The sequence below is a fragment of the Chanos chanos genome, chromosome 15 (assembly GCF_902362185.1).
Source record: "Chanos chanos chromosome 15, fChaCha1.1, whole genome shotgun sequence".
In the NCBI taxonomy this organism is placed as follows: Eukaryota; Metazoa; Chordata; class Actinopteri; order Gonorynchiformes; family Chanidae; genus Chanos; species Chanos chanos.
In genome coordinates, this window is record NC_044509.1 from 19,319,196 (window position 1) to 19,342,046 (window position 22,851).

Here is a 22,851-nt window from a genome sequence, read left to right on the forward strand (position 1 = left end):
TGCACTTTCCTCTGCCCTTCTTGTCGGTGTAAGATGACATGTACCCAGTGTCATTTTCCCCCGTGTTTTTGTGGGTCTGGAGTCCCTCTGCCCTAGAAACTTGTTTGCCGTGGTAATCACAGACCACCTCCCTCTTGGAAAACGGTCGCTTTGGGTGGCGCTGGAGAAGTAGACTAAAGCGTTTCAGTTCCGAACTCGTCTGTCTCCATGAAATTATTGCTTATACCACATAATAAGCCCAGCCGAGCATGTCAAGCTTTCCACTTGCATTTTAATAAATGAATTATCTACCACAACTAACAGATCATTCTATGCCATTGTAGAAGCAAACACTATGACTTTTCAAGGCATTCAGTGGGCTATGAGAAGCCTAACACCTAGCCTGCCAAGTAACCTACGAGTAACACCTCCCAACCCCCTCCCAGTAGAGTGCCATAGTCTATTGTTAGTCTCCCATATTAGAATGATTTGGCCAAAACTAGTTCATACCACGAGTAGCCTACCACCATCTATCATGAGTCTCCGCTAAATGTAATTCCACACATGTAATAGAAAATGCTTGGAAATTAATAAATGTGCATGAATGTTGTTTTTACAAAATATGTATGTCGCAATGGATTTTCGTAAACAAAGCTGTGTCGGGTGTGTAGGCTTTTAGAGTAAATAGCGTAGCATAAGATGGCCAAATTTTTTTACCATTTATTGAAACTAAATTACAGCACGAAAAAAAACCCTTCTTTTTGGTAAATCAACAGCTGTGTAGTTTATTTACAGTAAATACTTAAGAAAGAATGAATTATACATTATACAAGATGGTGTATACAGTGAAAAATGTATAAAATAAATAAATAGATAACAAAGTACTTTTCGAGCTATTTAGTATCCTGTGTGTGGGGATGCTGTAACCCCTTTTGCACAACCTGTTCAAGCACGGAATGTTGTACCTCACTGTTTTGTGTTCCCATTTCAAGTGGAGAGGTTGCCAGTTCAATTCCCAGGCCCAACATCCACAGCTGTGTGCCCTTGAGCAAGGCACTTAACCCTAATGCTCCCTGGGTGCAGAGGAATGCTGCCCACTCCTCCTGCGTCTGTTGTGTGTTCACTACTGGTGTGTTGGATGGGTTAAATGCAGAGGACAAATTCACTACTCACTGTTCACATTGTGTGTGTGCAATCACTGAAACTTAATTGAATGACTCGGCGGTCTTTTGACCGTCTAGCCGAGCTATAAGTAGGTCAAACCGGCGTGGCGCTTCCAGTGTTAAGCAACAAAGGCACCTTTGTGTTGGGGGAGGGGAAACAAAGAGGGGGAGGAAAAGTTTACACTACAAATTCAGAAGGCTACAGACTTGGCTGAGTCATGAAAAGTCATGATAATACTTTATTACAGATTTTAAACATGGGCAGAAAAATGAGACAACAGGGAATTGCAAAAACAGGAAGAATACATGTAACTATATACATTACATGAATGATGAACAACAAAAGACAAACACAAAGTTATGGATCTCAGTAACATACATCCCAATGTCAGAATTCAAATTGCATTTTAATTCACAAAAGTGATACTGAGGTCTGTTGCAGCGGTATTGCAAGAAGAATTTTGCCAGCAGAATACTTGGATTGCTTAAAGAAACAATAATTGCTCTACAAAATCAGCCATTAAACTGATCAAATAAAAATGACATTTAAGTTCACAAAAGTTTTGTTGAGCAATCTTACATCAAGTCATTTTATTTGCATTTCTCTTACAGTTTTAACACACGGGTATTTCTTCTGTGTCCAGCATTGTATTTTTCCTTTTTTTCAGCTTAGTTCTGTGTCAAAGAGCAGATTCCAGAGAGTGAGGACAGTGCTTTTGATTCTTGGCACAGTGTGAGTATATAGAAAATACGATGATATTAAGTGTTTACCTTTTGCTTTCTTTTCCAGTTTGACACTGGAAGTCTGGAGCATGAAGTGAGTTGTCAGTTTGTTGCTTTTCATTGTTTAATTGTTGTTTTTGCTTACTATTTTGAAGCTCATTTTTGTCATCAACTATTAAATACCATGAACTATTGTTTTGAGAACAGTGAGGCAGATTTGCTGCTCACTGAAGAGGAGGAGGTGCCAGCTGCTCCAGCACCAGAGCTGAATCCACTGGCACAGGTGCCTGATGCACTTGTGCCAGTGGCACCAGCACTAGTACTGGAGGAGGAGGACATTGCAGAATGGTTTGGAGTGGAGAGTGAAGAAAATGATGATGAAGAGGAAAGAACGACAAATAAAAGATTGTATTCCTCCTCCTCTGATGAAGAGGTCATGGTGCCTCCTCCTCAAAAGAGAGCTAATGTAGTATTTTACTGATTGTTGTTGTTGTTATTGTTATTATTATTATTATTATTATTATTATTATTATTTAAATGAATTTAAGCTGAGTCTGTCAACCTATGTGTGAACATTCCCAGCTTAAGTGAATTCTGACGTCAGGTGAAATCATTGCCTCAGACCTCCTAGCATGCCACATTGTCAAGGCGGACTGCGCTGCGCTCCTAGAGCATGCAGTGACGCATACTCTGCTGTCAGCCGACGTGGAGTGAGAGGGGTTTCTTATCCTTTCGACTACACAATTTTTCTTCTTTTATGAATTCCTTTTGAAACATGCAGAGCCTCTAAATGAAGCTCTGCGCTTTTATTTAGATGAATCAACTTTGCGAGGAAAACTTAAATGATTGTCAAAACAACTTTTCTCTCACAATTTTACCACATAGGTAGTTCTTCTGTGTCCAGCATTGTATTTTTGCTTTTTTTTTTCGACTTTCTTCAAAATACTAAACTTTTTAGAGATGAAACTCGGGAGATCGCTTTGGCGTCCCCAGACACTTCCACATGCTGAGTTTCTTGATCCTTGGACGTTAGTGTGCAGACTTCGTGCTTGCCCTCTGAGAAAGAGGGTCCTGTCTCTCTTGGAGTTTTCTAGGGCATGTTTCATTTCAAAGCACCACGTAAAGACGGGCAGGGGAATACGCATTTCAGATATGTGGTAGGGATTCCTTTGGAATCAGTGTCTTATCTCTTCTCTTCTTAATCCTTTTTGTTCTCTTCTCCCTTCTTTATAATAGACCTATTGAATATAAAAACCCCTTTGACTGGGGCTACGTTAAAATGGTTCAGCAGCCACTGCAAAAAAACTAAGCCAAAACCACAGTGTATCCTACGAGACGAATTCTCTGGATCACTTTTCTCAAGCATTTTGCCCACAGTAACGATGATTTTTGTCTTTTTTTTTTTTTTACATGGCTTTGTGTCTTCTATGTCAATCAAATCAGAACGGCGTTCAGACGTCTTCCTTTTTTTTTTTCCAAAAGAAATGGGTTGGTTTTCTCTGTTTTCTATGCTGCTTTGCTGTCTTTACTTCGTCCTCTTTGTTTTGTTTTGTTTTTTTTTTGTCCACCACTAAGACTATCTGTGTAGGGACCGTTGCCAGGTGAGGTGTGGAGTTTATTTTAACACTAGAGGCGCCGTGCCGGTTTGACCTAATTATACCTTGAAGCACCGAGCACCGGCCATTTGACTGCTGTGACTTCCTACCAGTAACGCCGTGCTGGTTTTACCTACTTATAACACGGCCTTCTTCTGCCTTGGAGAATTAATTTATTATAAGGAATGTCACAGATGCTGCAAGTTAGACTACACTTGCGCAGCCCGGCTTTATCGACATTCAGTTGTCGACTGACAATGATCATGTCGTTGTACCTCGTCATTCATTCCTTGTAAGGGTACGGTCCAAGAGTTTAGAGTGTGAGAATGCTTTGAATGGCGCTGGAGAGTAAGGCTAAAGCGTTTCAGTTCCGAGCCTGTCTGTCTCTTCAAGGCATTCAGTGGGCTATGAGTAGCCGAACATCTAGCCTGCCAAGTAGCCTAGGAGTAACACCTCCCCACCCCCTCCCAATAGAGTGCCATAGTCTATCATTAGTTTCCGACATTTGAATGATTTGGCCAAAACTAGTTCATACCACAAGTTGCCTACCACCGATCAGCTAAATCTAATTCCACACATGTAATAGAAAATGTAGGCACAGTTTGGACATGATTTTTTTTTTTTTTTCCACAAAATATGTATGTCGCAATGGTGTTTTGTCAACAAAACTGTGTTAGGTGAGTAGGCTTTTAGAATAAATGGCGTAGCATGACAGGAGGTGTATTTTACCATTTGTTGAAACTGAATTAAAGCACGGAAAAAACCTTCTTTTTGGAAAATCGACAGCTGTGTTGTTTATTTACAGGAAATACTTAAGAAAAAAGGAATCATACAAGATATGCAAGATACTCTATACAAGAAAAATGTGCTACGTAAAATACATACATAAAGTACTTTTTGAGCTATTTAGTATCCTATGTGTCGAGATGCTGTAACTCCTTGTGCACAGCCTGTTCAAGTAGGGAATATTGCGCCGATATTCGACCGACAGTCTAGAACAATAGCCCTAGGTGTGATCCCAACCCCTCGCCAACCCCGACGCAGGCTGATTTGCAAGTGCCTTTATCACCACTGGAAGGCTTACATTACATTTGGCTTACATGTCTGGCAGATATAAGTTTTGTTCCCTGAACATCTGCCGATTTGGCACTGTCTCCTTTTCGCAGGTGGAGAAGGAGTTTCAGGCAAAAGTCACTTGCATGCTGTCGCTGCTGCTCAGCGCTTCTAGGTATAAGTGGGTCAAACCAGTACGGCGCTTCTAGCAAGATATCACAGCGGTCAAATGACCGGCGCTCGGCGCTTCTAGTGTTAAAGGGAAAAGAGAACAATGGGTTTTTCTTTTTGTTTGTGCATATGCTCCAGTGCATTGCACAGCTGAACAAAGTGCTTCCAGGGAGACGTGCTTTTCGTGATTCTATTTCCACCAAGGACATCGATATTTCCAGAGCCAGAACTACTGATGGTTCCAATTTTAACTATTTAGGCAACACAGCTTCCTGAATCTTTCACACGTGTCACTGCAAAAGATTCCAGAATGGTGTTCGGATGTCTTCCTTTGTTCCTTTGCAATTCTCCTGCTTTATCTATTTGAGCTCTGCAGGTTTTGCATACAAGTTGTCCACAGGGATGTCAAAAAAACCCCCCAAAAAACCTGTATCTGAGAAGCATGCAGGTCCATAGTGATATGTTTGGCCCCAGACACAGAGCATGTTGGCCACCGACCTGACAGACATCGGAGCACGACTCGTGTCTTTTTTGTCCTGTTAGGGATAGGGGAAGGAGCTCGCCAATGCAAGGTCCCGCTTTTCTGGGCTTTGATGCCCAGATGGGTTTAGGGTCTGATAAATGCACGCATGCCCCTTGCGGGGTCAGGGCTGAGCTTTGAGGCTGCCTTCTTCTTGACCTCTTTCTTGGGATTCTTTAGCTGATGCAGCAGGGGCTGTGCTTTCTTCTGCCATTGAGGCATGTAGTTGAATATGTGGCTTTCCTTTGGTGAAGGGTGACAAGGTTCTTGATTGCGAGCTTGACACGAGACTTGTTCTTCTTTACAAGAAGGCCTGCGGGTGGGTTTAGGATCTGATAAATGCACACCACCTTCGAAAGAGCTCGCCAATGCTAGGTCCCGCTTTTCTAGGCTTTGATGCCCAGATGGGTTGGTCTGAGAAAAGCATGCCTGCCCCTTGCGGGGTCAGCGCTGGGCTTTGAGGCCGCCTTCTTCTTAGGATTCTTTAGCTGGTGCAGCAGGAGCAACTGGGGCTGCGGTTTCTTATGTTGTGGCTTTCCTTTGGTGAATGCCTGAATGTAGGCGTCTTACTTCTTTTGCCTCCTTGTTCCAGGCTCAAACTCTTTGAGTTACCTAAATGTCACCTTACGGCTGAGTTTAAATGCTTTGCACCTCTTACAGTGGAGGACCCGCTTCTCTGGGCTTTGACGCCGCCTTCTTTTTGCTAGGCTTCTTTTTGTGCCCGCACTGTGCCGCTCAAATTATGCTCAGTGCTTCTGGCAATCACACCTAGAATGTATAAATGTAGATATATGCAATAGGTTAATGAACAACATAAAACAAACAACATTTAGGGACATACGGGTACATACAGTTTATTTTCACTGAAAAATAATGACAAATCAATTAGATACAGGGTTTAATGACTACAAGTAAGTGTGACTACAGTGACAACATCATTGTTGTTAAGGTCGCATGAATTTGTGCTTTTCAGGAGCCAGAGGCCTGCTATTCAAACTCATGATTTTGTACAGGCACTGTGTTGTTGATGATGAAGATGTGCTGGTGGGCCCCTCCCCGCCCCCAGGCCGGGTGGGTTTAGGATCTGACAAATGCACACCACCTCCATCATCCTCCAGCACCTCCTCCATGGCTCTTTCCAGCTGGTTATGCCCATTCCACGACATCCTAAGCCTGGGTTTAAATTGCCAAGTTAGAGAAGCCATTTCTCAGGCTCCCTCTTCTCTCCCCTCTGATAAATGCGCTTCTTTGGCAACTCTGTGCTCGCCGATGCTAGGTCCTGCTTTTCCGGGCTAGGATGCCCCCTTCTTCTTGGACACTTCCGGTGGACAGCCTATTGGTTGGATCCATATCACCCATCTTTGATCCACATTGTCATTTTCTATTACATTTCAGTAATGCTCTTTAATTTATTTATTCTTCTCGCGGGGTCAGCACACTTTTGCATTTATTAGCTCTAGAATTGCTACAGTTATCCATAGACCAGGGTAGAACGCTCAAAGGAACCGTAACTTGATTTAATGAGCCATTCGCAGTTTCCCCAGCCTCCATCATCCTCCAGCACCTCCTCCATGGCTCTTTCCAGCTACACATGCCCATTCCACGACATCTTAAGCCTGGGTTTACCCTCAGAGCCGTTTACCCTCCTCAAAAGAGGGTTAAAATGTAGTGTTTTGTTGCTCTGGGTTTGTAAATACTTCAGTTAAGCACCCAGGGCAGGTGAGGGACAATGTAGCCCTATTTTCTTGAACGTTTTCTAAGAAATGGAATCACGTCACATGTTGCACATGTTTCTATAAACTGTGCAAACACACTGAACCCTAACCCTAACCTTAACTCTCATTCTGAGCTTCAGGGAATTTCAAGATAATTGAATGATTAATTCTGTAGATGAAGTGTGAATGAGTGCCCATTACTGGAAATAGGCATCTGCTTATCAACAAAACAAGAAAAAGAAACAGTGATAGAAAGAGTGTACATTTATTGCTGACACTTTTTTAACACATTGTATAATACAGACACAGTTTGAAAAGATGCTTAAAGACGGAGAAGGGCAATGAATGACATCAGTGCTATGTGTGTGCATTTAATACGTGTCAGTAGTGTTGGTCCTGTGATCTTACAGCCAATTGAAGTCCAGCCCCTCCCCAGCAAATGAGCCTCTTGACACGCCGTAGTCAAGTAAAAGTTCCTCATCCACCCTGATGTCCCTCATGGCGACGAAAAGTATAATGTCCGTTTCCTGCTCGACCGTGAACAGTCTGGGTCGCACGTTGGCGCGCTTGGTGGAGTGATTGATGAGCGGTCCCATGGTTGTCTTGGTTGGGTGGCACTCGCAGTGGCTGTCATGCGCGTCGATGCACTTTCCTCTGCCCTTCTTGTCGGTGTAAAAAAACATGTACCCAGTGTCATTTTCCCCCGTGTTTTTGTGGGTCTGGAGTCCCTCTGCCCTGGAAACCGTGGTTTGCCGTGGTGATCACAGACCACCTCCACTCTGACACAAAAACACAGTAGAAGAATTATAGAAGAATTTGTAACTCTCACCTAACTCTACTTTTATGAAATATAGGTCTCTGCTTCTGCTTTTCGGCTTGACTTGCGGGGAGCAATAGTGGAGGCGGCAGACGTGCGGGGTGCAGAGCTGGAGGGGCCAGACGTGGAGGGGGCAGAGGTGGAGGGGCCGAAGTGTAGCACCGCCACATATGGGTTTTAGGATTCCTTTTTAATTCGAGGTTAACAGTATAAGGGCTGACCACTATGAATGGAATCCATATAATAGAACATTCCATCCTCTACGTGTATTATGGCTGTTTTAATTTATTCCGGTCTGTCGTTGCATTTTCATTTTGCTTTGTTTGTGGGAATCAGCTGGCTGTCAAAGCGGTCAGCTGACGCGCCACCCGGGAACTTTTCAAATGCTTTTAAAAGGAAACACGGGTGTGGCAGGGAAGTGGATAGAGGCGAAAAGAAACTCAGGGAGTCTGCGGGGGACCTGAACACCGAGATCGGAAAGTGTACTTGAAATAAATGAAAGTGAAAAAGAATTCAATCACCCTTTTGGGAAGGTTTCCTTAAAGCTACACTCACCGAAGATTCATGTCTGAGCACGGGGTATTGTCTTCCGATCCCTAGTCTGCCAAACCGGTGAGTGTTCTTTTTTTTTTGCTGTTTGTTGGTTTTTTGGGCCCCTTTTTTTTTTTTTTTGGTGTAATTTTTGGTTGCCCTTTTTTCGTATTTCGTTTGAATTACACGCTCTTTCTGAATGACTTTCTACATGGTAAGCAAGAGGTGCACGGATGCATAAAGCGCAGCTAGAGTTTTACCACCGGAACTTTAAGAACTGTATTTGGTTTGTGTGTGAATGATAGGCGTTGGATGTATGTTTGTGTTGGATGGTGGGTTATTGACAGTAGACTTCAAAACGGCATCTTCTGTGTTGTACTTTTATTTTATTTACCAATCTGAATTTGCTGCAATTAAAAAGAAACGTCAATCATATCTTAAAGAGAATCAATTTTAGCCCGTGTATTTGTTGGTAGTAATCGCTGTTTGGATAGCTGATTGTTACAGAAGGTGGTGGGGCCAGAGGTGCGGCATACAGAATCTCCGGGGGAGAGGGGTGATACGGAATCACTGGAAGTCCTCATTTTGGATGATTCAGAAAACAGAATGTGCCGAAGACTCTGAAACAGATTGACATACCGATGTGTGTGACAAATGGGTATCATTTTTACTAATTTTCCATTTAATGTCTCTCGTTACGGGGAACATACTCCCCTCTGAAAGACAAGACGCCATCGTCAAAAACTGCACGTGTAAAGCAAGAAAATCTTTAATCCTGTTTAAATGTCTTTTCTTTTCCCATACACATTGTCGTATCCTTACATCTTTTTACTTTGTTTCAGCCACGCGGACTCTTTGTGCACCCAGACGAACTTAAGGACCATATAAAAACCATATGTGTGGGGAGAACAAATCACGGTAGGAATGGCAAATGTTGTTTTATTTCCTATTTAAGGGATACATATATCCTTGTTGGTGGGTGGCGCAGTGGGTAGCGCTGTTAGGTGAATTGGAGACACTAAATTGCCCTTAGGTATGAATGTGTGTGTGAGTGTGTTTGTCTGTGTGTCTGCCCTGTGATGGACTGGCGACCTGTCCAGGGTGTTTCCCCGCCTTTCGCCCTATGTGCGCTGGGATAGGCTCCAGCACCTCCCGCGACCCTAATCAGGATAAGCGGTTTAGATAATGAGATGAGATGATGATATATCCTTGTCGTTGATGGACAGTTTTGTTTCTTTAAACCAGGAGACGCCCCACAGGAGCAAATTAAGCTGACTCAACCCAAGTAGTACAGTAGCGTAATTATCTTGTAGTAGGCTGGTTATATAATGCGCTGTTCATTCTGTTGTGTGTTAGCTGCACGAGGGAGAGACACAGATTAACCGAAAGCTGTGCGCGTTCTCGGGCAGAGAAGGAGAACGTCTAAGAAAGCGAGTTGCATCTTCTCCCTCTGCTCACTATTTTCCCCTGTTTTAACAGGTTTGTATTATTTTAATACATATAATACATTAATGCATTTTAATACCTGAATATTTGAATTTTTAAGATTAATAATTTTTGTAATAGAATAGGGCAAGGAGTAGACATTCAGTGGTGTCTGAGTTTCTAATCTTTGTTTATATTGTCTTGTAAATAGTAGATTGATATGGAAAGGTGTCCCTGTTATCTATTAGTATTCCAAAATAAAGGAATTAGTTAAGAGTGTATGACTGTGTGTTGTTTTAATGATCTCCTCAATAAGCTTTAGACTGAATTTGCCACCATATGCCACCGTTAATGTGTGTGTATATATGTGTTTGTTTGTTTGTTTGTTTGTTTTGAAGTTCATAGAGAGGAAGTGAGTCGCATCTTCTCCCTCCGCTCACTATTTTCCCTTGTTTTAACAGGGGTACAACATTTTGGATGCACCGCTGGGATAGCTGTTCTGATGCCTGCTGTTCACAACCAGGCAGCCAACTTCTGATCCAGTTAATCCCCAACAATATAACCCCGGCAGATTACAGTACGTTCGGTGAGAGTTCCAGGCAGTGGTGTATGCTCCTGATGATTCTCTGAGGGCAGAGATGGCCTCCTTTGTTCTCGACTACATATTCTCCCAACCAGAGGATGAGATCACAGATGAGGGTGATGAGGCAGAGATGACGATAGCAGTACTGCAGCGACGGAGGAACCAGCTCGCTGGGTACTACAAACGGATCATTCAAGGTGACTTGGAGATCAGGGCTGCTGATGTACTCAAATATTGCAGCAGGTTCTGCAGGGATTATGGAGACACAATTAAAGAGACAAATCCAAGATCACAAATCAGGTGGAGAGTGCTAAGAAAGCTATGCGTCATCAGACCTCATGGACCTTGATCCCATCACCCCTAATCTGCTGTTGATGGGGCGGCTAGATGCTTCTCTCCCTCAAGCTGTGTACGGCTCTAGTGACCTGCTGGGACTTCGCTGTTGGAAACACAGCCGGGTACTTGCTGATCATTTCTGGGGTCAGTTTGCATGCAAGTACCTCCCCAGTCTCCAACCACGGCAGAAATGGCGAAATGCAGCTCCAGACTTAGCTGTGAACACTGTAGTTATGGTGGTGAACCCACAGCTCCGTAGGGCACTTTGGCCTGTTGGGCGCGTCCCAAGAATCATCCCTAGTGACAACAGCAAGATCGGTACAGTGGAGGTGGAGATCGCGTTTCCAAACTGATAGAGCTCCCAAAGATGCCAGACAATGGTGAAACCAGTGACAAACTTGTTGGACGAAGGAGGACGCTTAACTAGTAATAAGAATTTGTAGAAGTGTATTTCTATGCACGTATGCTTTCCTTTTTGTACGGCATTTGTTTACTGTCGACCTTACAAAAGTAATTGTAGTTATGGCGCCAGTTAGGCTAATTTGCCCAAACATGTCTTCCTCCGTCCTGTTGGCACCATCATAAGTTACATGGTCGTGCTTGGATGTTACTTTGTCTGTTCCATTTGTGGTCATAGACTGCCACCTAGTGGCTGAAATCTGAAACTACTATAAGCTACTATAGTACTTCAATACCCTGTTTGCTTGTAATTATCACTGAATATATTATCACTTATATTTACAGAAAACCACACATACACAACTTGAGTTTATATTAGCTCGACAGAGGTAATGAGCAACACTGCTTGTGTCGGGAACTCTCTACAAACAGGCGCATGCGTGCGAGTCCATAAGTCCAAAGAGTGATGCAGTCTCACTAAGTCCAGCAGGGAGTTTTACAAATACTATCCAGTTACAAAGTTTTTCATGACTAATGTTTAGATATTTTTTGAAGTGAGCTTCAGTCTTGCTAGATTAAATATAATAATGCAGTGAAAAAAGATACCTGATAGCAGAGTCATGCTCTATGTTTATAAAAAAATGTGCAGAAAACAATTAGTGTATCTAGAAAAGACACACACGTTTATTTGAGAAATTTACCTGCTCTTCCGTGTTTGGGAAAAACCATGGATGGAAAAGCTGATTAAGTTCAGTGGTTGATTAGGTCAAAGCAAAATACATTCTTATGTACATTGTTTCAATTTGAAATTTGAAACAATGAGATCCAGCTTCATATGCAAGCATAGATCATTTTTTGTTGATGTGACATTTTACTTAAGCGTCAATACAAAAATACACAAACTTGTTAAATGAAACATGGAAAATAATACAATATCAAAATTTAGATAAAAGCTCTTTTATTTCCCTAATTAGGCTCCTGTTATCAAAGTGTTTCTTTGACTGTGCGGTGCATTTAATGGTCTCTGTTTCTGTTTTCTTTGGCAAGAACATACATCCTGTCATTGTAACCATTCATCACACAGCAGAATTGTGAACACTGTTGTCTCTAAATATTTCACATAACCCCCCCCCATTCGGTGGGTGCTATAATGAAAACTGCAAATCTTGTCAAATTTCAAATTTCTTCATCTCAGAGATTTCCCATCCACAAATAAGTGGAGTATGTCTGAAGAATGGAAAATGCTAATTATGCAACTGGATTTTTCCTCCAACAGACCAAAATCAGAACACTTCACTGAAAGCGAACAGTTTGTCCATAAGACATCAGACTTGTTCAGCAATTCAGAGTCAGTGCAGGTGTGGTTTCCATTGCACTTTTGTGCAAAATAGAATCGATTTTTTAAAAAGTCGACAAAACACAATTGGAAAGGTCTGTTTCCTATATACTCTACCAAATAAATGCGTTGGCATCATAAAGTGAATTAAACGCATGGCTTACCTTTAGAGGAGTTGTAGGTGGCGAGTGTTGCTACGTATGCTTATTTTGATGCAATGACAACAAATCAACAAATGAAATGAATCAAACCGGCAGCACCAAAGCACCAGACTGATGATACTACTTCCTCAAATGTGACTATATGCAGATATGGCTAACAGGGTGTGTTTTTTCTTTTCTTACTTTTGGTTTTATTTCATTTCATCCCATTTGGCAAAACGGTTTTCACTTTTAATATGATTGTAACCCACATAAATTTAGCAGCATTCGTACCGGCTATATGCATTATATAAGCATTTCAGGTTCAGTTCATCCCTGTCATAAGAATAGTTAACAAAAAAAAAAAAAAAAACATGAAATGGAACTATTTCCAAAGCCCTGTAAGACATAAAGTGAATTATATACAGAAATCACAAACAATACTGAGGAGTCTCAAGGACTGAGGATTTCTGTATAGACATTACCTGAAGGCACTTATTTAAAATACTGTACGTGTTTGTCAGTTGCCTGTTATAGACGGGGGTTTTGGGGGGTGGGACTCTTATTGCGCCTTTACATTTAAATAGGGAGGAAGTGACGTGTGCCTGTTAATTGAGCGCGCGGCCAGGAGAGCAGTTGACGTGCAGAGGCCTCGGATACGTAGAATTCACAGCAGTTTCACAAACATTGGATCATATATATATACTCATCCAAGTCGGATACGATTTAATTTGATCTGTCTATCTATCTGTCTCTTTTTACTCGTGTTATAGTGAGCCAAAGAGAGAGATTTTCTGTTTTTCTGTGTCGCTTTCAGGTATTTTGCTAAGGCCAAGCGGCAGCGTCTGTTGGCAGCAGATATCAGATCTGCCCGTACCTTTCTTTTGCGTTCATGCTTTTCCTCTTAGATTTTAAGTAAGACGAATTGTTACAAATTGTCTTCCTTTCCATTAAGACTCTCCATAACCACAAAATGCTCTGTAACTGCTCACCGTATGGATCAGGTAAACCCTAGCCAGTTTAATTTGGCTACTAATAGCATATGGAAACTCCTCAATATTGTTTGATTCCTGTATATAGTGCAGCTTGTATCGTAAATTCTTTGTTCATCACAAGGCTTTGGAAATAGTTCCAATCATGTTTTTCTTTTCTTTCTTTTTTTCTTTTACATTTTACATTTGTACAATTTACATTTACATGTTACAGTTATTCCTGTTTTTGTTTTTGTAATACCTTGGCTTATTTTCCTGTCCATGTTTAAAGTATGTGAGAATCTGGTGGAACTCCATCACATTTCTTCACATGTGAACTCCTCATTCCCCATTCCCAGCACACTTGCCTCCACAGGCAAAAAAAAAAAAAAAAAAGGTCATCTCTAAAATGCGTCTCTATCCTCGGTTTCTTAGGTCAGAGCTGGATTAATTTAGCTCTTATCCCGGCTCCCTTCCCGTTCAGTAACTACTATACTGCAACCTGAGCTTATCTACACACTTTATTGCTGACTAAAGTAACATGACTACCGCTAATGGCATACACTTTTCTGTGGTTGCAGTCACATGCTGGTACTTCTCTCACACACCAAGAGAGACTCACCTCCCACAGCAAACCAGCTAAATTGGACTGAGTCACATACGCAGGTGCAGTTAGGCTGTTACTTTGTTGAGTGAAGCACTGGAGATGGGCGAACTGTTCAGGACTTAGTTTAGCAACCGCTAAAAAAAGTAGTTATATCTGTCACTGAAAAATAACTAGCCTGTATTAATGCATGTAATTATTGAGTGTTTCTTTACTCCCATAGACAGAGAAGGAACATGGATTAGGGAGGCATCTTCCTGGCCGGGACACTTAAAGGAGACATCGAGCACATGACAGGTAAGTATTGTTTTGGGGAACTGTAAGCTTTGGAGAACACGTTTCTGATCTCATATTTATAGCAGCAGCTGATTTCTGTACAGAATGTACATGGTGAGTTGTGGGATGGGGAATGCGGCAGTAGGAACTCAGAAGATGAGCGGTGTACCCAGGACGAGTGGGACACTCGTCTAAAGCAGGGGTTTTCACCCTGTGGGACCTGGTGGAGCCTGTCTAAAGGAGTATGATCCTACAGACACAGTAGTGATTACGCAGTGTGATTATGATGTCAGGCTGATGTGCTCAGCCAGCAATAGTTCAACTTGTGTCTTAGATTCTTTGTTTCTCACAAGGCTTTGTAAATAGTTCTGTTGTGTTTTTTTAAGGTATTTTTTTTATAATTGATTGTTAATGTTTCTTATGTATTGTCATGAATTTCCCCCACTTGAATTAAGGAAAATATTGTATGTATGTCATTCATTTGCCAAAATAAACCGTATGTAACTGTGTAAATTCCACTGTGTTCCTCCAGCTGACCTACTCCAAGAGGAGATACCGGAGTGGACAGAGACGCAGGCGGCGATCCACCTCCACCAGCCAGAGCGTGTTCGGCTGTGAGGAGAGTTAGCGCGAGCTGTTTGCTTGGGGGGCCCAGCTCCGGTTCAGCCAGGAAGGGCCAAAGGGCGAAGGTGACACTCTCTCAAAGCACTGATGGAAGGCGTGTCACTTGGGCCCGAGACAGAGCCCGGCTCCCACTGGGCGCGCTCCCCCTGCGAAGAAGAGCGGCGTGACCAGCTGTGGCACACTTTACGGCTTCGTCCCACGTCACCGCCAAGGTGGTGGAGTTCCACAACTTTTAATCTACCTGTGAACTGTTCCTCACAAGGCTTTGTAAATAGTTCCATTTCGAGTGTTTTTTTGGTTTGGTTGTTTATTTATTTGTTTTTGTTAACATGAAATAAGGCATGTATTGTATGTATTGCATGTATTGTGGTTAATTTGTTTCGTTGTTCTTCTGTGAAAATGATGTGGATGACTGATGTGAAGTCTTGTTTGTTTTCTTTTCTTATCATTTGCTTTATGTATATAGTTGCACTAATTGTTCCTGTTTTTGTTTTTGTAATTCCTTGTTGTCTTATTTTTCTGTATCCAACTGCCCCCAAAAATGTTCATTAAATACTCAGTAAATTAAAGCTCTTGATCTGCTGATTTCAGGAAGCGCACACACACGTTATTTGGCCCTATAGGCTTAGTAAAGCAGCTTGAATTAATATGCCTGTTTTTCTTTTTCCTGCAGTGCTGCAAAACTGCTAAGCTTTGACTTCTGTGTAACCCCGCATTTATCACAAAATGCTCGTTCTGGCTTCATGTGCTTCATGGGGACAAGTGAGCCTTCCTGGTGAAGGTAAGTACAGTTTTCTTCTTTATAATGTCTTTTTTTTGTTGTTGTTTTGTTTAACAGAGATCCTCCAGCCATGACCGCCTTCTGTTCGGATCAAGATGAAAGAGGTGGGCCTGTGTGAGAAGTTTCATGATGATGCCAAGCCCCTTGTGTACCTGTATGAGAGCTTGCAGGTCCCCAACTGCCAACAAGAGGCAAGATCTCTCTACACATCAATTCCAAGCACCCCAACTTCAACAGTGTTCCATGTCGAGTTTCTATTCATGATACTAATGCTAACATTTCTTTCTCATCATCCTTCTTCAAAGGTTGACAGTGTGTCACGGTTCCTGCGCTATATGCAGCTGAGAGGGGATGAGCCAACTCTGGACTTCCTCACAAAGGGCACAGAGACCTGAGATTACCTGACCGGCCTACAGCGCACAGACACGAGTGCTCCCACTGTTCTTAACTACATCAAGAACTTATCAGGTTCTTAGATTACCTGAAGACAAGGCTGGATCTGGAACAGCTCCATTCCAAGAACCAGTCATTCTAGGAGATGCTGCAGGCCCATTTACAGGCGGTATGCAAAACAAGGTAAATGATTTTCTTTCCTTTTTGTTCTGGAATGTCCTATTGTTACTAACGTTACTGTTGTTTTCTAGTACAGTTGGTGTTTTGCTGTCTCTCTTTCTCTATTTTTGTTTAATCTCAATACGATCGGCAACTGTTTGAGTGAGTAAGCCTTAAAGCCTGTTTCCTACTCCTCTGCTTGTTTTTGTCTGGTGCCCTATTAGGAACCCCATGGACTAGGGCCAAGCGTCCCAGATGTCAGAACCACGGATAAGGACACCTTGTGAGGAGAGGGGCTGGATGAATAGGCTCCTTTGTCGTGAATTTCATCCACATGAATTAAGGCATGTATTGTATGTATGTCATTAATTTGTCGTTATTTTTCTAATAAACCGTATGTATCTGTATATCCCTAACTGCCTCTTGTATTCTTCTCTAAGACTGGCACTCGCGTGTCATTTTGCAGCTGCCGCACTCCAGGAGGAAATGCTCAAGTGGGCAGCAAACTGCATGTTTTCTGTAAATACATTTTTTTAAATGCATTAACATTTGACTGTTGCCTGTCTTTCTTAAAATCTTTTTATTATGTTCTCATTAACATGTCACAAATAAATAACCCATGAGGGAAAGCTGTAGATCTATTTACCCAATTCTCAACATTACTCATTAAAAGTCAGATTTGCACACCAAATGTACTGTCACCTCCTCTCTCCATTGCATCTGTTTTCTTGTGTATATTTTTCAGGACTTGCTCAAAATCGTTTATAGTGTTTGGTGTATAGTAGTGCATTTCCCCACATCACAACATTAGTCAAATGAGGAAAAAAAGTCAGCTCTTGCACACCAAAATCACTGTGACAAACTATACCTCAGAATACTCCTTGTAACCTCCTCTTTTCATTACATGTTTTCTTGTATATATGTGCAAGGATAAGACAAGATTTTAGATAGGCAGCGAATGCAGTGCAGTTCCCCAACTTTTAGCCTACAAAAATAGACTCAAGGGGAGCTGTGTATTTGAACTACATATTACTGTACAGATGAGAGAGCAGGGCAAAGGGCACCTCCAGCACAGGCATGAGGAGAAAACAGCAGGACGCCGCCACCTTCCTGTGCCAACCTTGGTCCATCTCAAAGAGTACAGCCGCAGTATAAGTCATGATAATGCTCTATCACAGATGATTAACATACAGTTTATTTTCAAAGACAGATAATGACATAAATGAATGACGTACATACAACACATTCCTTAGTTCATGTTGGTGAAATTTATGACAACACAGGAAAAGTTAACAATAATAAAAAAAACACACATGGAATAGAACTATTTACAAAACCTTGTCATGAACAAAGAATTTAAGACACAAGCTGAACTACATACAGAAATACTGCCTCCTCCTGGCTGAGCACATTAGCCTAACATTATAACCACACTGCATATTCACTACTGTGTCGCTGAGACAGCAAGAGAAAGGCACTCCACATCTCTTTGCTAATGTTGCTCGGAGTGCACTTCAAAAAAAAAAAAAAAAACGCTTTGTCCTGGACACACCATCCTTTAAGGGATTCATCTTGGACTGATGTAGCTTTTAGTCTGTAAAGTTACAAACCTCTACATAGAGATGTCAGGGGCAAAAAATCAATCAAAGATCTCATTCTCTTCTTTTCTGTGATAAGCAGAACATTGTATCATGCATTTCTTAGAAATGTTGAGCATCGACATTTTAATGTTAAAAATAGTAAACAGGCAAAGTAGTTTTCAGTAGTGGTCTTCTTTATTGGAGTTCAATGATGATACAGTCGAAACGAGAGGAGAGGAGACTCTCCTGCACACCGTGCACCCAGACTGAGTCATGATGTTAATGACTAAAGAAAACAATTTCTCATGCAAAGATTTACCCGTGCTCCACAAGGCCTTTGACCTTGTCTGCCATAGATATTTTAACTCATATCTGAGAGTAAATGAGTGATTTCTGGTCTTTGCTATGTGTGAGGGTAAAGAATTTGTGAGGACAAAGCCATGTAATTATGTGTGTGTCTATTCTTCTGAACTTAATACCACAGAGAACTTAGAAGAAAGTGGGGCTACCTTTTCCCTCACCAGCTGTAAGCGTTCACCTTTTCTTTCTTCTTTTGATCCGTAGTCAACAATAATGACTGAGAACCTTGGTGTAGAATGGAACCTTTACTGAAGTTAAGGCAGTAATACATGGAGAAGAACTGTAAGCTTGAGGCTGTATCTACACACTAAATATGTTTTTGTTTTTTTTTTGTTTTGTTTTTTTTTAAATTTTATTTATATTTTTAAATTTTTTGTTGTTACGTTACTGTGCCGAAGCATTATGGGTGTAGGGGTCGTCAGGCCGTAGAACATATTACCCATAATTCCCTGCGTGACCGCATGGGTAATCTTTACCCATCTTCTCAGGTTTCACTGTAACGGTATTGGTTACAGCAGATACCATACAGTGATGACGCAATTTTCGCCATAAAACTGCGGAAAATTCCAAACTTTTTTTCTCTTTTCCAGCTCTCTTTTCCAGCTCCTTTCCAGCCCCGCAATTCTGCAACTCAGCGGGTGTCTCTTTTCTCTGCCGAAGAAAAGGACAACGTAACAAAGAAGCGAGACATTTGTACAACCAAAGTTTAATTTACTTTCTCTCGCGCAGTTGCAACTTTAACTTCTACCGGCTAGTTACACTGTAACGCACACAGTAATCGACGGAAGAAAAGGCGACCGGATCCCTTTCTACTTCTTTAAACGTCGATGAACTAAATCGAGAACCCTTAAAGATCATCGGATGAGTAACGGAGCCCCGAAGATCTTCAAGTGACAAGGAAAGGAACTTCTCTCTGGACCTGCGAATCGCACTGCTCATCAGACTACCAAAGACGCACCTTCGGTCGCCACGCAATGAGCTATTCAAAGTAAGGCTGGCATCTGGGCATACTTTAGTATTAAGATCATACGCAGTTAACGTGAAGAAAGTGTTATCATTTGAATTCTTTTATGATTTTAATGTACACGCTGTATTTCATGTACGATGCGTTTTTTAGCCGTTTATTATTTTCTTGTGAAGGATAGATCTGGCATGCGTTCTCTCTCTCTCTAACTCCCTTTTTCTGATTGCACACCTCCAACATTGGGATTGCAGCGTGACTTAAGGGTTGGGTAGAGTTGTTGAGTTTAGGGCCTACTTACTTGAGACTAGCTCTCAAGTTAGACATTCTTTGGTCTCTCGCACACATGCGATTCTCGTTGCCACCCCCACTCTAGTTGGTGCCTAGCACACACGCTTGCGCACTAAATCCTCATACCACGCATACCTCTTGCTGTACACATGCGCACAGCCTCTCTCCCTCGCTCCTCCTCCTCTCTTCTGTGCGCCTGCGCAGAGCCTCTCTCCAAACAACTCCTCCCTCTCTCTTCAGTGCGCAGCTGGGCACACGCCCACATACACGCACGCGCTCTCTCTCTCTCGCTCTCTCTCACACACACACACACACACACACACACACACACACACACTCACTCATCTCTGGTCTAACACTCATTCAGTTCTACACTGAATGCCTGTACATAGACTCATCACCATTTTGTTACCCTTTGATCATTCTATTTGCTGCTGATTATTGATTGTACCATATCAGTATTGGTTTGCCAAGTAGTATTGATTATGTTAATAAATAGTATCATTGAAATAAACTGTTGTCCTGTCTGTTTCTGCCGCAGTATCTACTGAATGCCAACCTCTGCCATCAAAGCACTCCCAATTACCTTCAACCTGGTTGTTCATGAGTGTTATGGGTTTAGTAGTGTAATTGCAATACATTAGTACTGCAATACTCTCTAAGACTGTAGCACAGTGTTACAGCTAGCTTATCCCATTAATCTTAGTTGTTTAATTAATAAAATATTGAACATCGAAATTAATGGTTAATAAATTTTATGAGACTGATTTATGAGACTGATTTATAGATCCTACCACACCTACATCTTTTGGTGTCTCTGTGTTAGGATTGCAATTGCACCTACATGGGTAATATAGTTCTCTTATACCTCACAAAATTATATGTTTACCCTGTATCCTTCAGTAAATCTAATTAGAACAATCAATCACATCCTCCCCCCCGAAGCATCGAAGAGTCATCAGCTCAAGTCTCTAATGCATATAACAGTTGAACTGGTCTTCTTAGTAAAGTCTCAGAGGAGGTGCGAACAGCACAGGACCTCACTTTTCCATCTCGTCCTAGGAACAGTTCTTCAGTTTTACCTCGTTTCCAAGTACGTCTGGGCATGTCAGCTGGAAATAAGTGAGATGAGTCGTTTTTTCAACAAGGAAGTGGGCTGGTGTCAGTGGCTGTGGTTCATCCAGCTTGTTGTGGACAAAAGTGAGTGGTCTGGAGTTTACTGTGGCCTCTACCTCCATCAGGATGGTGGACATCTCTTCAAAGTTGAGGGAAGCTCTTCCTGGTACCTTTCTCAGGCAAGTCTTTACTGATCTGATGAGTCTTTCCAAAAAGCCACCCCACCAGACTGCTCGCTCAGTGATGAATCGCCAGGTGATACCCCTTTAAGAGAAGTATTTTAAAAGTTTTGGATCCTGGATGGCCTTCCACAGCTCTTTCAGGTCTTGATCAACTCGTTTGAAGGTCTTTGTGTTACCTGGATAGATGTCCTTACATGGTCCTCTTCTTGAGATGAATCTTTTGAGAGCTAACATGAAGTGCTCTGTTGACTGACTTGAGACCAGCTCCAAGTGCACCGCTGTGGTCACAGCACAGGTGAATAGTGCAATGTAAGTTTTACTTATTGCACCGCAACAGCGTTACCCTTATCCAGTACTTCTCAGCTTGAAACAGCTCCTCTGCAGTCAACTCCCCTCTTCTCTTTGTGCCCAAACACACATTGAGCGCAAACCTCTTCATCCAGGCAGTTATCCGTAGTACTGACGGCAAGGTAGGATGAGAGAGCGAAGAAGAAGGAGGCTCCTCAGCTCTGTGGACTCCCGTAGACACTGTAAAAAGTGAGATTTCTGACATTGTTGTGTAGGAGTGACACACGTTTTGGCAGCTGATGGCTACAGCAGCAAAATTGTTGCCAATGCCACCATTCCAGTGACTAACAAGATTTATGAGGAAGTTTATAGGTGACTACATTCATAACCAATGTTGTCATAACCTTTTCTGTGCTGTGGATATTGTCTTTTCATCAAATTTAATGCCTTTTTCTTTTTGGATCAGTTAAGTTCAGAGCAGCCACGTGCACATGTACATACTATTTTATTCCAGATCTGCAGTGGTCAGCCTGAGGTGAACAATCATGTGAACTACCCGTTGAAACAAGCCCTGGTACACCTGTTGGGCCAAGTTATCAGCATGGAGGACAATATGACTAAATTCTGCATCTCAAAGGTGTACTAAACTGAATGTATGACACTTTAGAAACAATGGTTATTTTTTTACACTCCAGCCACGTACAACATAAATGGCATTGCTTTGTCAGTTATTCGTTACCATGTTTCCTTGTTTTGGGCCATGGGATATATGCTCTACCATGTGTTGCTCTTAAAAAAACCTAGGCATAAAGATTCAATTAAAAATCATATATACAACAATCCAAATTTGAGCTTGTAACTTTGCTTTTTTTAACCCACATTTATTAGTCTATTGAAAAGTGTGCGTTAACTGTAAACTAACTTGAAATCTTATTCAAGGAAAAACAGAGAAATTAAAAACAGCAAAACTATGCAATTATACATGCTCGCAAACGACCTTATTACTCCCAGAGTATATTTCCCAGCGTAGCCAATGCATCAGAGAGTCTAAAATTTGCATGCTATCATAAAATCTGTTTGCATACTTCCCTTTCTGTAGATTAGCTGCAACCTTGGGGCAGCCTTGGTCTAAAGGTTAGAGAACCGGGCTTGTGACCTGAGGGTTGCCGGTTTGATTCCCAGGCCCAACATCCATGGCTGTGTGCCCTTGAGCGAGGTACTTAACCCCAATGCTCCCTGGGTGCAAGGAATGCTGTCCACTGCTCCTGCGTCTGGTGTGTGTGTTCATTACTGGTGTGTTGGATGGGTTAAATGCAGAGGACAAAGTCACTGCTTGCTGTTCACAGTGTGTGTGCAACCACAGAAACTTAATTTAATTTAAATATACAATACTGATTAAAATGATTACAACACTTGAATCCCATTCACTTTGAATATGATTGCAAGATGAGCCTTTGAAATTAGAAATTCGTTTGGTAAAGTTGGGAGTTACTTGGGTGGCAACCAGCAGCTAATGCTGAGTCAGATGGGGCTCAATTCCTAAATATTTAATTGCCATTTGCTAAACGTGGAATCCCAAATTCCATTCACATTGAATATGATTGCAAGATTAGCATATGAAATAAGAAATTTGCATTGTAAAGTTTGGGGTCACTTGGGTGGCAACCAGCAGCTCCATGTCATCTTACATCAAGTAATTTCATTTGCTTTTCTCTTAAAATTTTAACACATAGGTATTTCTTCTGTGTCCAGCATTGTATTTTTGCTTATTTTTGTCCA

General features: G+C 41.8%; 1 protein-coding gene and 1 long non-coding RNA gene across 2 annotated transcripts in view; both read left to right on the forward strand.

Annotated features, from left to right (window-relative positions):
* Positions 1-22,851, forward strand: part of LOC115828361 (Golgi phosphoprotein 3-like) — a 206,094-nt gene that overhangs the window by 41,418 nt on the left and 141,825 nt on the right. Inside the window, exon 3 of the mRNA XM_030792316.1 lies at positions 17,888-17,895. Within this exon, the coding sequence (XP_030648176.1) occupies positions 17,888-17,895 (8 nt within the window). The remainder of the gene's footprint in view (positions 1-17,887; positions 17,896-22,851) is intronic.
* On the forward strand, positions 4,070-15,159 carry LOC115828412 (uncharacterized). The gene is made up of 6 exons (XR_004025957.1): positions 4,070-8,910; positions 9,110-9,185; positions 9,624-9,746; positions 10,154-11,037; positions 14,285-14,358; positions 14,870-15,159. It is a non-coding gene; the product is annotated as an uncharacterized LOC115828412 (long non-coding RNA).